At 36.0% G+C, this 16,134-nt stretch overlaps 1 protein-coding gene across 3 annotated transcripts in view; it reads left to right on the top strand.

The window, feature by feature from the left end:
- Positions 1–15,998, top strand: part of LOC139130866 (TBC1 domain family member 1-like) — a 76,491-nt gene extending 60,493 nt beyond the window's left edge. For 2 of the 3 annotated variants that reach the window (XM_070696667.1, XM_070696666.1), the window contains 7 exons: positions 3,162–3,311; positions 4,860–5,012; positions 5,644–5,795; positions 6,322–6,414; positions 7,027–7,186; positions 7,435–7,604; positions 8,728–15,998. In XM_070696667.1, the coding sequence (XP_070552768.1) occupies positions 3,162–3,311; positions 4,860–5,012; positions 5,644–5,795; positions 6,322–6,414; positions 7,027–7,186; positions 7,435–7,604; positions 8,728–9,363 (1,514 nt within the window). In that variant the 3' untranslated portion in view covers positions 9,364–15,998. Of the gene's footprint in view, positions 1–876; positions 901–3,161; positions 3,312–4,859; positions 5,013–5,643; positions 5,796–6,321; positions 6,415–7,026; positions 7,187–7,434; positions 7,605–8,727 lie in introns of all 3 variants that reach the window. The other variant, XM_070696665.1, reaches the window with a different exon arrangement.
- Positions 15,999–16,134: the final 136 nt, after the last annotated feature.

Below are 16,134 nucleotides of genomic sequence, written 5' to 3'. Positions count from 1 at the left end.
TAAAAGATTGGTCAAAGTGATGGGGTTTTTATGGTAAAGCTTGGCTGTAAGATTCCTTATGTGCTATTTATAGCAATTATGCAATCTGTGTAAACAGTGCAATGAAAGTGTAACATGATTCCTTATAATGCTTTTGATGACCTTGAACTTCTCAAGTTTCAAACATTTGTCTCTTCAGTGAGCTTTCTCTGAGTACGTACAGTCTCAACTTATTCAACAGAACTTACTCACAATGTTAATTTGAAAATTAAAATGTGCTTGGTGATAACCAGCTCAAGATTCTTTATAAGCTGACAGATATGCTATTTTTTTATGACGTAAATCTTGATTTAAGCAAGTCTTGTGTACTGTAATTAGAATGTAATTAACTCTCGTTTATTTGCTATTATAGACTAATATAGTCTCACTGTCTGATGAAATATGCAAATCTGTATTTTTAGGGAATTTTTTTCCATTTTTGGTCAGGCCATCCTGAAATGAGCTATCAAAAATATCCACCTACTTCATCAATACATGTGTCACAAAAGGTTATTCTCTACATAACAAAGCAGAGCTCTGTCAACTGTTGAGTCGCTTGTTTTTTCAAAACCGCTGGTCAGACAGCTTTAATATTTGGTTTAAATGTCCCTAGGATGACCTTAGTGAGATAATTTCATACAGTCAGGAAATACTTAATTTTGTATCCATGTCTATAGTAGCTTCAGGGACTTTGGCCCTATGTTGTTTTGTTTTAATGTTTTGTCATGTCGTCCCGTTTACCTCCCTTACTCATACCATCATGTTTTTGTGTCTTGTCTCTCTGTTGCTGTGGTGACATGGTGCGGTTTCTATGGTTACATGTCCTGTATCTGGTATCTTGTGTTAACTGTGCCGTAGACCTGAGGAGGAAGATCTTGCTTGGTACATTTTTGCCATCTGTAGTTTGAGTTTTTTTTGTCATTGCTCTGTTTTCCTGTTATAAATATTTCACACCGCCAAGACTCATACTGCCTTGGTACATTGGTTTGGTTCTTGCCCGCGTCATGCTTTCAACATTCCTCAATGTGTGATGAAGCAGAAGGATTATGATTTGGTATCAATATGTCAAATTAATTCAATATAAAGTAGGAAAAACATCACAAGAAACTTTGTCAAAATTTGCGCAAGCCATGCATGAAGTTATTCAAGAGATAAAAAAAATCGTATATGATTTGGAATCAGAAATGAGATCATTCTTCCTTGAAAGCATTGCTTTACTCAACTTCAGGCTGACTAATTCTGACTCTCAGGGGTGTGTGTACTACTGGTTCTCATTTCAGATAGTCTGTAAATTGGTCCTTAAATGACACATTTCCATCTCTTCCTTCAACATGTTCCATTGTTTTGAATATCACTGTTACTATCTTATCATATGCATTTCATCTTGATACATTTGACTTGTCATCCATCAATATGCCGAGGCATTATGGGTCTTGTATATGACACTGCATCACTGAACACTCAGTGAAATTCATCTCAAATTCTCACACACTTACCTTTCACCTTTCACCAGTCAGGTTTATCTCCACCCACAATGCAACATTTTATACCAAGCATGTATGTCACAATGTGGGAGCAAGGTTGATCATTTATGAAAGCATGAAAACTTTCGATTATTCCAGTGCCTATTGTCTTTTTTTCCTACTGTGCTAAATTTTGTCACTGACTACATGTATTAACCTGTTTGTCTATGTGTTTTCATGCATTGTCTTCATTTGCTGCTGTGTTACAGTTACATGTCATGTGCATGTTTCCAGTGTCTGTGTTACACGAGTCAGATGTGCAAGAATTCACAAGTTTACAATAACTTTACCTTCAGTTAAATTGGCATATTTTCACCAATTACAAGCACAAAAAAATCGTTATCATATTGACTTTTCATGTCTGTGTCTTCAAAAATCATTTCACTCATGTTGTTTTTATTTTATGATGTATAATCGTTAACCAGACGAATGAGAGAGTAATGAACGAATGCTACCTGTAAAGAGAGGAACTAGCTTGACCTGATTATACCAGAAGTACAGATTACAATCATGTTACCTTTTCCAAATTTGCTGTGGATCAATATACATGTGTAATATGGTCTGACAGGAACAGATACCGGTATGCAAAGACACGCAATGAATGCAAAATGTTACATAAAATGGAGCTTGAATCAAAATGATATAACAGGGCGGATCATATGTCAGACAATATCAAAGGTTTTCTGAAAATGGGCAAAAATGTCAGCAATTATACCAAAAGTCATGCCATGTTCTTCTCAAATACCTATGAATTATTTTTTACTATTCTCTATGTACCGGTACAGGACAGTTGAGCGCAATTCTGAATTTGTGGCATATTTTCGTCATTTCTCTCCCAATTCATTTATTAGCCTGACTTTTACATCTTCATCTGTATAGATATCAGTTTATATACACCAATGTACATGCTTTTTGAGAAAAAACACCACTCACTCTCATCTATCCACCACTGTGTCATGGTCGTGACTGTTTTTTTCACTCACATAATGTTCTCAAGTCACTTCAATTTGTATTGTCAAAACATAGTTATCTTAAGTTCCTTTATCGTTAAAGAGCATCAATATTAAAATTACATTGAAACAGAGATGTTAAATAAGCAGTGTTCAGTCCCTTAGGAGAATCAGTTAGCATGTCAAGGCCATCTGAACCTTCTTTCCTGTTTTACAATTACTGCAAATGTTAAATGTTATGAAACAACGCATAATTACCATAGTTCAGAGAAAATGTAAAAAAATGTAAAAAAATTGTCATCTAACATTTCATTCATCTAAGAGGGGAATTCATCTGGTTCTACGAGATTCCTAAATAAGTTTGAATGATACATATGTTTGATAAATTGTCTTCGAATTAGGTTGATGCAATATTGGAAAAGAAAATATTGACTTTTTCCTATTTTATGAAATCGTTTGCTTTTGCTGTCTTGTCGTTGCTGGCCCGTAAAAAATGAAAGTGTACATTGCCCGGTAGTGATATGAAAATTCCTGTAGGAATAAATAGAAAAGGGAAATTAAAATGGTCCGTTCTATTGTAATGCATTTTGTCAAATGCGGTGTATTAGAGTCAACCACCTTGACTGATACTCATAACTTAAACTGACTCTGACTTGTTTTCACCCCACAGCTCGGCAAGATGCAGCCACTACAAAGAGGGAAAAACTAGACTACGAAGAAATCACACCCTGCTTGAAAGAGATCACAGGTGTCTGGGAAGAGATGATGCAAGCAGGGATCAACTTTGACTATCAGAAACTTCTGAAGTCTGTCAAAGCTGGTAAGGTCAACGCTTTCATGTTTACACATATTATGGGATGGAAGGACACACAGACAGTGATGCTAAATTTTTTTGCTTTTTTTGTCAGATATAATAGTACAGATATAGTGTTTGTCCTTCTTACTGGTACCTGTAGCATTGCAAAGCCGATGATTTATTGTAGTATTCCGTCATGTTATTGTCTTTCAACAAAGTGACTTCACAGATGCATTGGTAATTTATAGTGATTGTTGCCAATGAAAAGGATACAGCCAAATCATAGACCCTAAAAACGGAGTCTATGGGCAAATATTCTTTGAGATCAAAGAACACTTTTTCCTGTCACATGGCTCTATTTTTGATAGGTTTTCTTTTGGTAGTACCTATGACCATGGAAAGGTGGAAAATATTGAATTCAAAGTATTTTCCATTTTGCCAGACTTTGATGTTATCATATTGAAGGCTTGCAAATTTGAAAAAGATAGGTCAGGTGACGCAGTGCATAATTTTTTTTCCATGGCCTAATTGTAATGTTAAATATAGCATCACTGTTGCCTAGGGGTAAAAGATGGCATATGCTTTTCAAAAATGCCCCTGTAGTCTCCATACGTGGTGAATTCTAATGCATTGATAAATGCCAGCTGTCAATGTCTATTCCATAAAGTGAAGATCAATTGAGATTAAGGCAGCCTCAAAGGTCAACGCACTGATTACCAAGGTGCATTTGCTAGAAGGCAAGATGAAAGCTAAGAAGGTGCTTGTCAAGTCATGCTGTGAAGCTTTCTTGGCTTTTCTTTTGCCCCATCATCACCACTGAAGTAAAATATTCCGTTACAGTTTAGCATTGTCATACAATGTGAGTTTGTAAACTTGTAAAATTTAGGAATAATGAAATATGCCATTTGAAAAAAGTGATATGTGGGGCAATGTTCAGTGGAGAATAGGTGTCATTATGGTCTGCAGAATGATAGTAATTCACTTACATTTTAGTGCAGTTCAGTTCATGCTCATTTTCTTCTACTAAGATTTGCAGCAACTAAGTGGTGCATATTTGTTTGCTTCCGGAAAAATTTTGACAAAAATTCTTTGATTTGTATTTGAAAGCAGATATTGGAATTCTTCCTGAACATTCAACACGCACAATCATCATTTTTATCACTCATCATTTCTTGTCAGTGTACTGTGTATACTCTACCTTATTGTGGTATGCCCTGGAAAAAGATTCTTGCTCAAACTTAATACCCTAAGGGAACTTTTAAACCATTTCCTTTTGAAATCAAGAATAAAAAATCAGGGGTTGCTTTGCAACATTTGGTACTAGAGAAATAAATAACCCGATATTTACCAACATTTGGAACTCAAAATGGCTGCCGTCCCTGTGTTAACTCTATGGGGAAAATAAAAGCTTGTAAAAACATGGTTACTCCATAAGCTTCAAAATGAGCCTCCCACATGTGGTTGACTGAACAAGTAATGTAAAAGTTTGATAGTCTGAATCTCCTAGAAGCACATTTTGCCATAATATCCAAAATATCATCTAATTGACAATTCCTTGGTTTCATTCCAAAGGCGTGCCAAGGATGAAACGTGGTGAGATATGGAAGTTTCTGATGCACCAACACGCAGTTGCCAACAAGGCTGTGTTTGAACCACCGCCTGATACCTATGAAGAACTGCTGAAACAATTGACATCCCATCAACATGCTATACTCATAGACTTAGGTAAGCAAGCTGACTGAAATGTTGGTTGAATAGATTTTCAGTAGACACCTGATAAATCTTCATTGTCTTTTCAACATGTCATTTCACAAATGTATTAGATATGTAACCAAAATCTGTCCAATCATAGCAATTTACAATTTTTGTCAATTTGTGCCACCCCCAGTTTTTTCATCAAACTATATAGAGAAGACTGTAAAACAATCAATTGATGAACCAAAGACAGAATATCACCAGTGCATATGAAATGTGTGTCGGAAAACAAAGTTATCCTGATAACCACAGGGATGTTTGTTGCATTGAACGATGTTGTTTGACATGCAAGCATGCTATACTCTGAATAAAGAAAAAAAACTGAAAATTTTATCTTCAACAAACACAATTTGTCTATATTTGGATATTGTGTATTTCAGTTTTATATGATATGCTCTTTTTAAAATTTTCTCCCTTGATGAAGATGAAGTGCTACAAATATCCAGTAAGACTGTCCTAATACGTACAGTGACCGAAAAAAATGGTTTGGGACCTTAGATTACATGTACATGCACAGTACATGTACATGTGGACAGTTACCCATAGTTCCAATTCACAAGGAATTGATTCATGCATTTGTTTTATCTTGTCTTGTTTGTAGGACGAACATTTCCAACTCATCCGTACTTTGCCACTCAGCTAGGACCGGGTCAACTTTCGCTCTTCAATCTACTCAAGGCGTACTCACTGCTTGATCAAGAAGTTGGTTATTGTCAAGGTCTGAGTTTTGTTGCCGGTATACTCCTTATGCATGTAAGTCTTCACCTTTACCCAGGTATAGATTTATTTTCATCAGTATTGAATTTCTCTCTTCAAATTTGATCAGTCCTTGAATGACGCACACTTAGAAGAAAATAACACTCTTCAAAATAATGTGATTGAAAACATGACTTTCACAAATGAATCCATCGCCAAAGAATGAGAACAGTCCATAATTATTCCACCTGCTCACCCCTTAAACCCCTTTAAACGGGTCCACAATTGGCCATCGATAACATTGCGTTTGGGCCAAACCATTGTGGTGAAAGGGTCAGTAGGGTTGCTTCAGCAATGTTTTCCACAGAACATGTATCAGTGGAGCCAGTCTTCTGATTCTAGTTACTAATCATGAAGGGAAATATCTTGAGCTTCCAGCTTCTCTACCGGTACATTCCTTCCAAAGCTTTAAAACACAAACTAGCCTCACCCATACACGAATTCCAGTTCAAAACTAGGCTTAATACTATCCATAGTTAAAGACTCATATCCTAATGGACATTTTTATGTTTATCTTCATCAGATGAAAGAAGATGTTGCCTTTGAAGTTCTGAAATACATGATGTTTCAACTAGGAATTAGAGGGCAGTATAAACCAGACATGGTTTTCCTACAGGTGAGGGTCAAGAAGAGAATTTGACAAATCAAATTATTGGCATTATAAACGTGATCACATTCCATGTTTCAAAAAAAGGCCACAAATAACATATAAAAAGTGTGCGTGTTTCCAATTGCCTGAACTATCCTTTGTAAAAACTTATCTTTTCTCTCCCATTTTTTAAAATCACCTACAATTTTGTAAAATTTTTGCCTTTTTTTGATATTTGTCACATCCATTAGAGATAAACAATAAAAAAAGGGTTTCTAACATACCACATTTCCTGAAACCATGTGTACGGAAACACACATAATTTTTTTGTCAAAGAAAATTTTTCAGTGTGCTTTTTATTTACTCTTACTCAGTGATATGGCAATGGGCCCAGGGACCCAGGCTATTATGAAAACAATTGTGAATCTTCATGTATTGGATTATTTTGCATGTTTTAATTTGACTACTTCCATCTCATGTATGCACTGACTTTCTGAAGTTGAAGTGTGATCTGAGCGGTGATGCAGAAGGACATTGTGTTTTGACCACCATTTAGTAAATTTATTTGTCCAGCTGATGTCGTCATGTTGTTTAAGAATAGCCCTAATGGATAGCATGCATTTTCTATTTGTCGTACAGCTTCAAATGTACCAGCTGTCTCGTCTACTCCATGATTACTACCGCCCTCTACATGATCACTTGGAACAACATGATATAGCGCCCTCACTCTACGCGGCACCGTGGTTCCTGACAATATTTGCATCGCAGTTCCCACTAGGCTTTGTGGCCAGGGTCTTTGGTAAGTGATGGTGATGAGTTGGTCTTCTCTAAAAACAGATATTTCATGTTTCCATTCTATTTAGAAATTCTTGTGAAGTTTTATCAAATTAACAAATGGCCTTTCGAAAATTATTTAACTGCCAGTTGATACTTCTCCGATGATTATACAAATATTTTTTTAAAATTATTGTTTGTTTGATCAAATTGATGTGTTCTTATTGGCTGGAGCAGTGGTATTGACTGTAAAGTTGATTTCCATTCATCCAGATCTAGTGTTTTTACAAGGGATGGAAGTTGTCACAAAGGTCGCCCTCATCATACTTGGAAGCCACTCTGAGCTCATCCTGCAGTGCGACAGCTTTGAAGGAATCGTAGACTTTCTCAAGAACACTTTGCCATCACTAGGAATAATTCAGATGGAAAGGACAATAAATCAGGTACAATTTGCATTTTTCAGAATCAATTTTTTGTGGTCATGTTTCCTTACTTTCTTTTGGTTTGTATTTGGAAATGTAAATTCTGTTCATTTTTTAACACAGATCAATTGAGAAAACAAACAATCTGTGGAAATTAAATTCAGAATTGCAAAAATATGTCATTCTGTTATATTTTTACTCCTATGCTCATTTAATACATGTGATATAATATTATTACCCACTTGATGAGCTGTCAAAATAGACATCAAGGATAGTCCAACCAATAAAATAAACCAACTGGGTACACACAAAGTGGCCATCTGTGTATTTACTCTGACAGGAAAAAAGCATTGAACAGATGAATTTGACAATGTGTACAAAGAAAGCCACTTACAAAATTGAAAAGACATGGCATCAATTTCTCCATATGTTGTCAATTCAAAATAATATTGAATAGTGCCATGTACAATATTTCTGTTGATATATTAGTGAAAGCAAAATTTATTTGAATCGACATGCAAATTAACCTTTTTCCCACCATCATGATCAGCCGTGTCAAATACAAAAATTTGCTACTTTATATTCCAAATGATTATGTTGTACATTTTCTGCCAGAAAAAGGGGAAAAAAACTTATGAACCGAAAATCAAAAATTTACATTTCTAAGTTTACAGTATGCCATATATAAATAAAATTTAACAACAGAGGGCAGAATTTATTTGTTTTATTTCTTAATGACTTGTCACTAGACATCCATACATATTTGAAAGGCATTCTGGGTTGTATGGCAGAGGCATGTGGCCAAATACCTGTATGTTGTCAAACTATACCAACAATTTCAGTATTTCCCCTCTTTTACCTGTACTTTGACCCTTTGACGCCCATGCTCTCTAAAACAGATAAACTTTGCCTTAAAACAATAGGGTTAATCCTTAATTTGGATTTGAAAGGGTTATTGAGCTGATCTTGAAGGTTTGTGTTTGGGGGTTTTTTATCTACTTCTTACAAACATCTTCCTAAGTTCCTAACATTTAATGCGTAATCCAACATAACACTACATTTCCTGACACAATCTATTTTTATCCCGTCTGTTCGTCCTTTTAATTTGAACCATTCTTACCGGTACCTTGGCTGTCCCTTGCAGGTGTTTGAATTGGATATTTCTCAGCAACTACACGCCTATGAAGTTGAGTATCAGGTACTTCAGGAAGAGATGATAAACTCACCATTCCGCGGTGACTCCGACCAAGTAGAGAAACTTGAGGCTGGAAACAGGGACTTGAAACGGCAAAACAAAGAACTCACGGAACAGCTGCAGAAAGCCAATGAAAATCTGCACTCAATGGAAGCCACATACAGCAGCATGCAAGCAGCTTTGAATAAATACAAATCCCAGGTACGCGCACTAGAACTTGAACGGACTGCACTCTTGAATACAGTCACTCAGCTGCGGAAGCTTGTGCCGGAAGACAAACTGCAGGATACCGGAATCAACCCAGGCGGGGGAGGGGTGTCTTTCACGCTAGGGGAGGTAAAGGAAACACAGATATCAACGGCAGAAGCCAGCAACAACTCGGAGGACAGTACTCTGGTGAAGAGCAATACTAACAGTTCCTTTGAGGATGATCTAGACTTGGAGGTAGCCTGCTATACCAGAGTCCATGAACTTAAGATGAGGGGCAGGCACTTCAGTGGAGAGAGCATCACCAGCACGTGTAGTGAAGTCAGTTCATCCAGCACGTCCGACTTTGTTATGAGACCAGAATCGAACCAGTCGTAGAGTCGACTAAAGAGCCAGTGATCTGTCAGCCATTTTACCTTCTCGTGTCTATTTATAGACAGAGAAGGTATTAGAGTTGAAAACCAGTATGCTGGTGTCAACTACTTCCGTCTATCAATACTTCCATCTGTCAAGATCCGTTGACGTTATGCCATTGTGATGGGTCATATCATAGACTGGTGGGGGTGTTCTTGGTTCAGGTTGAGGTGTAGGAGAACGATTTTGAGCTGTGACAAAAATCAAAAGGGACTTAGCGGCATAGCCACAGTGTTACATGTAAGCCTTTCTCCAAGGTTCTTAGTTGACTACGATCTATTACAGACTACTGAGCTGACGTTAGGGGTACTCACTTTGTGTTTGCTCACCCTGTGTGCGCTAGTGTTTGGTACTGAGTTGCGTGGATAATCCCCTCATGGCCTCACGTGATATGGGCCTGTTGCGCATAATCTGCAGATGATCATATGCCTCTGAGTCTGAAAACAGTCATTGTGTAAGCCTGTCGGCATTTTCCTTGCATTTTTTCTCATTTAATTTTGCAAAATATCGGCGAGTACCTCAATATTTCAAGATAACTCTTTCTTCCCAATCGTTTCCTTGAGTTTCAGAGTCATATGAACGAAAATGAGTGAAAGTTTTAGACAGGAAAATCGGACGTCGGCCATGTTCAATGTTTACAGTACAATCAGAAGTTTATGTGGAGGAATTAACTAACAAACACTATTCATGATGCCCGCCCTCTAGAGGCAGACCTTCCTATATGAAGTACAACATTTGATGCTTGTGGAAAGCTTGACCATACAAAGGAGCATTTTAACTTTTAGAAAATGACAAATTGAATAAGAAGCTATTCTGAAAATGTCAAATACTGAAAAAAATGCGCAAATATTCAAAATAAAAACAGGTTAACTGACTAGTCAGCTATAAAAAACAATGAAAATGTTTATGATCAAAAGTTTTTGAGATGCGCACATTTTAACAAATACAGAAATTATTAATATTATAAATATAAGACCAAACTATTTTTTCAGGGATGGGACAGGTTGGAAATGAGGGGTGAGAGACAAAGGCACTCCTATTGCTGCATGTGGATGCAGCCACACCATTTCATTTACAGCATACTTATTCACTGTGTTGTGTTCAAGTTCCATATTGCACTGACTGTCATACAAGGATAACATAAGCAAATCAAATCAAATTAGAAAAGGATCAATGCTGTTGTGTGGATTTTGCTGAACACGGCTGATTTTAATATTTCGCCCTACATATTTGGTATCCAGTAAAGGCATATTTTGATGTAAAGTCAAAATTAACACTACATTGCTGACAATATATACTTACCGTTTCTGCATGAACTTTTCTTTTTTAAATTATAGAAAGTACTTCGAACAGATTAACAATTATCGTGATGTCAACCCATGATTTTACATCACAAAGACTGTAATTCTGCCATTTTTTTTTATTTTTCAGTCATTTTATAAATTTTGCACTGCACAAGATGATTGAACAAATTGCAATGTTTGAATTTGTAAACTCAAAGAATAAAAATCCTTTGGTCACAGATTAAATTATTTTTTGAAAAGAAATTTACTCTTAAACACTTTTAGCATATATTCTTTACACGGTCTTGTATTTCAAGGAAAATATGCCTATTAAAAACAGTAATTTCTTCACTTTCAATTTCTTTTGAATACTATGACAATTATCAGCCATGAGGTTTTACAAACACAAGACCAGATAAGCGTTTTTCATCATTTCCACAGGACTCTTGGAATATCCCTTAAAAACAGTTAAAAGTGACTTAAAATGATCACTTGGTATACATTTAATTTACAGATGCCAGGTTGTGTATTTCACATGCACTCAGGTCTGTAGGGAAGTGCGTCATTACTATTTTGGACTGTTCATTCTTATTTCTGAATTATTTAACTTTTTCCACCCTGAACTATCTTTAGGCAGTTTATACTGTAGCTTAGAATTTTTTTGATTGATGTATTTAATCATCTTTTGGGTTCTTTGGGTCCATGTCTCACCTCATGCCCCTACATCATCAACTATTTACCAACAACTTCATGCCAACAACCAATTACCTGACCTGGCCACACATTAGAGAAGGTACAGCGTCATTGACGGTATTTTTGTCCATACCATTTGTTGGCCAGGTTTTCGGTTGCACCGGGCAATATGTGTAGTGTGACTGTGCATCCAGATGCCTGTACAGTTTGATTGTAAATATTGAATTTTATGTGACTCACATCTACATGCAGTAAGTTTAACTTTTTTTATCACAAGATCTGTAAATCTGTCCATTTACCAATACTGGTAGTTCTCACTGTATTGGAGCTATTGCTGTAGATTGAGTTCATCCATATGAACCCTGAAAGGTAATGTTTGAACACGACATACCAATACATAAAGGAATTCTATCTGAACATTGAATAGTTGTCTGAAGTATCAAGAGGTCCATTTTTAGTTTCCTTACTGTCAAAGCACTCAGAGTAAGACATGATGTGTGGCACAGAACTTTCAGAGGAAGTGCTGCTGGCAGTGTTGTTTTCTTTAGTTTTAAAAAACTGTCAAAGTGACCAAAGTGCAACCAGAAATGCAAAAACAAGAGCTTCACTTTTGCTGAGTACAATCCACAGGAGATGCACTAATGCTGCGATTTGTACTGTGCTTTGTTTTGTTTTTTTTGAATCAAAGTAAACCAGAATTGCAAAATTGAATTTAGTTTTGTTTTCACCAAATAATTATCAAAAGACATTTTTTGTGTCTTTCACAAAAACATACTGAATTTTTTTCCCCCAAAATTTTAGTCGCACAAATTTCTTACTTTCTGGCAAATAGCCAAATTAGGTGACCTATGCACCTTGAATTAACCAATTAAAATGTTTTGACCTGCCAAAGAAGACAATTCAGCAATTCCAAATATGGGTATTTTAATGTAAGAGAAAGGAATCCTATAAGAGTTCAAACATGATATATTACCTATGGTATAGGAGACTGCATTATTTGAAGTGATCCTTGAATTTTTTCCCCATTTTTTTTAAATATTTCATTTACATTGTAACCAGAAGTCTTTAACATTTTTCAAAGCAACTGTTTCAATTTTTTGGTCATTGTATTGAGGAAAGAGGTTGTCTGTTTTACTCTATTGTTTTATTTTATCCTTAGGAAAAATATCAAAAAGATAGTTCATTTTCTTTTTGCATACAAGTCGTCTGCAATCCAACCTGCGTTAATGCTGAATTCCTGCGTTAATGCTGAATTTCTGTGTGAGTGTTACGATGTACTCATTTATTTCATGTCAGGGACATTAAATTTTTTATTTTTCCTCTGATAAATGTCAAATATCAGCATTTACATGACAGTTAAAATGTAAGATTTTTTTATCAGGCTAAAGGCAGCCATACTGTACTGTTCTATTCACAACGTTCACTACAGTCTGTGTAAACTAATGGAGTCTGCCACGGGTAATGACTCGGTCATTACTGTTCTTGAAGTCAAGACCTTCATTTGGGAGGAGTAATCAAGGTTCATATAGCCACTAGGCGGATTATTGAGCAATGGCAGGGCTGTGTATGAGTAACAAGCATCTTGCTCATCATCGTTAGGCAGACACTGTAGTGAAGTAGAGGGTTAGAGATTAATGTCACCATAGAATGGTTTGTGCCTATCGGTGTTCAGTGAAGAGTGTTGGTAAACACACTGTGGCAAAGATTTTAGGGAAGATTATTTCATCTGAAAATAGGAAATTAATTACTCTTTTGTGTGTAAAGTTTGCTTCTCATAGAGGAATTGTTTTGAATTTTAAAAAAACAGCAGAAAGAGAATCAAATAAGAAGTGGTGCATTGCTGTTTGAGTGGTTGTCCTTATTTAGACAAATGAGAACAAACTCACAGAAAATTTTCATGGCGTAAAAGAGTGTATGGCCAGTGTAATTGTTTCAGGTTTTGACCATTATGAAACCTCTAAAATTTGTGTTGAATTTTTGAATGACAGTTTCAAACACTTGACAAATTCTAGAGTTGTAAATATACATCCAAACAAACAAAAATTTTATGTATTGTATATGTTACAAGATATACATGTACATGTAAAATATAGATTTGGTGCTGACAGCAGTTAAACAAAAAAGCAATAACTGCAAAAAAAATATGTAAATAGAATTTACAGACAACTTTTAGTTTGCTTTTAGCATTTTACTCTTGATTTCAAGTAATGCAGTGGTTGATCAACTGCAGATGGCTCATATTGCTTTAGGTTTAGATTTTTAAACACAGAATTCATCTACAAGTTGAAGCATGGAGTATAATAATACTGTAGTTATAGAAGAGCTGATAAGTTTTGCAGTTGAGTCCTGTTCTCATTTACCAGTCTATTTTTTTTACCGTGCCAATAGGTTTTAATCAAAAGAATCGAACAGACTCTCGGTAAATACTGAAATGAGGCTGTTGAAAAGAAAACTAAATATAATTTTCAATGTTGTTCTTTCTTTGTTATAAACAAATCTATTATTTAGTTAGGTATGGAACTCATGTATAGCCTGTGTTGCCTTTTTGTGATGTTTAGCTGGAAAATGACTTTATGAATAACCGTTTCCACTGTACGTTTATTGTGCTCTCTTGTTGTTGTCGTTCAACAAAACATAGATTACTGCGTACAGGTCTGTTTGGAATCAAGACTTGCACAAAGCTATTTCAATATTTTTTGCCTGTTCAGGTGAATCAGAAGTATTTTAATCCTGAAGTTGAAGCAACGAACTGTATAATTATCAAGATGTCCATATCAGAAAGTGTCTGCTGAGCAATGCAATTCGGTGATGATTTCACAAAATTTTGTTTCAATTTGGCAAACTTATCTTGCACCCGCCTTGCATCTTGAAAGATACACCCCTGGAGTACGTTAAAGTAAAGGTATACCGGTATGCACCACAAACTTGAACTTTTGAGCTTTTGAACTTTTGACCTTGCTACTTTGCTCAAGGATACTTTAAACCACCACTTAAATAACAAGAATGAAAATCAGGGGTCTGTGTGCAATGTACGAGAGTAGAGAGAAACAATGTTGTGCAGTGTAGAGGCTCAATTAGAGCTAGCTAGATGTTACAAATTTTTCGCTGTAACTGCAGTTTTCAAATTCACTTTGGTAAAATTCTCAATCATCAGTTTAGGCGATACTGTACATGTTCATATCAATTTGAAATCTTAATACAAAATGCAAACTGCATATTTCCCATAGCAATATTTAGAGAAAATCTATTTTTTTCCACTCATGTTTTTAATTTGTTTCTGTCTCCTGCTGTAGAACCTCAGCAGTGTGGTATCTCCACATCACGATTTCTATCTTATGCAACAGTGTTTGTGCAGCTTAGATGTTTTTGGAATCTCTTGCTGTACCTACTCATCTTTTGAAACGCCTACACTTTCACATTTACATAGAAATCATCCTTGCGGTATAAATACTGCACAGAGTTCCCCTGAATCCCCAAGGGGAAAGAAGCTAGAATCTTCCCCATGGCTTGTCCATCAAACAGCAAACTATCAAAGCAGTTGTGTTTATGCAGCCACCTCATAGATGGAAACATTTTCTCTTTTGGACATAATTTATGATGTAAACAGTTGAGTTGGAATTTCTTGAGTCGGTAGACTGAAAGATTCGTCACTAGAGGGCGCTGTCTATCCCCCTCTCCGTAAGAGGGAGTGCAGAGAGCGTCCCTGAGTGACAGATCTTTCAGTCTATTGAGTTGGCAACGTGTAATAATGCAGTTACCTTTTGTCAATGGATATGCTTTAAGTATGTTGCCTTTGACTTTGACCTTTAGGCATCAATGAAGCATTTTATGCAAGGAAATAGGATGTCACAAGTTCCTAGCAAAGGCTGGAACTTTCAAACCAAAAAGGATGCTGGAAGGCATCTTCTTTTGCCAGGCAGATAAATCTAAATACACACTGGAATATCCTGTATTTGTTGTTCGTGAGTTGTCAGAAAAAAAAATAGCCAGCTATTAACTGCATCATGCGTACATCAGGCGACAGGGAAACATGAAGGTGCCAGTGTTTTGTGATTGACATTCAGTAAAAAAAATTGAAGGTTTATATTTTGTGAAGTGTTTTCAGGTTAAAGACACTTTGGTGTGACAGTCACAAAGATCAATGACTTCACGGTTAATAGTATATGAGAATACAATTTTCATTTGCATAGCGATGCATGCATTTGTTCACGCTACGCTGCACACACTGTACTCTACTTTTCAGGCCTGGCAGCAAAACCACCATCATCTTGGGAAGTTATTTCAACATTTCTTCTAATTTGGCTTTTTGTAGCCTTCCACCCCTATCCCCATGTATATAGATCCACTCATCCTATTAGAAACCATGAGGATGTACCAAAAGTATGGCCGTGGAAGGTTAAAACGGTTCTCCAAGTGGCCTCATTTGCTGCATGTGCATTCATTCCTTTCTACATTTGGTTAATTGTGTGATTTGTCTACGATTGCAAACGATGTTGCTGGGTCTGAAAAGCTTTAAGTATTTGCCAGTCCTGGTTGAATTTAAATTTTTTTGTCAAGAAGAAAATGAATTGATCATTTGCTGAGAATTTTATGAATCAATAAAAAATAACTTGTCAAAAAATATTTGATATTCGCTGTTTTTTTAATAGCCCACATTTGGTATAAGTATGTATACCAAAAAGTGCTTAACTGATATTAAGTCAGTGGCATATGCATGCGTGTATACATGTATGTATGTCAGTATGTCCCTCCATGTCAA

The sequence above is a fragment of the Ptychodera flava genome, chromosome 4 (assembly GCF_041260155.1).
Source record: "Ptychodera flava strain L36383 chromosome 4, AS_Pfla_20210202, whole genome shotgun sequence".
Taxonomy (NCBI): Eukaryota; Metazoa; Hemichordata; class Enteropneusta; family Ptychoderidae; genus Ptychodera; species Ptychodera flava.
This window is presented reverse-complemented; position numbering and strand designations above follow the sequence as displayed.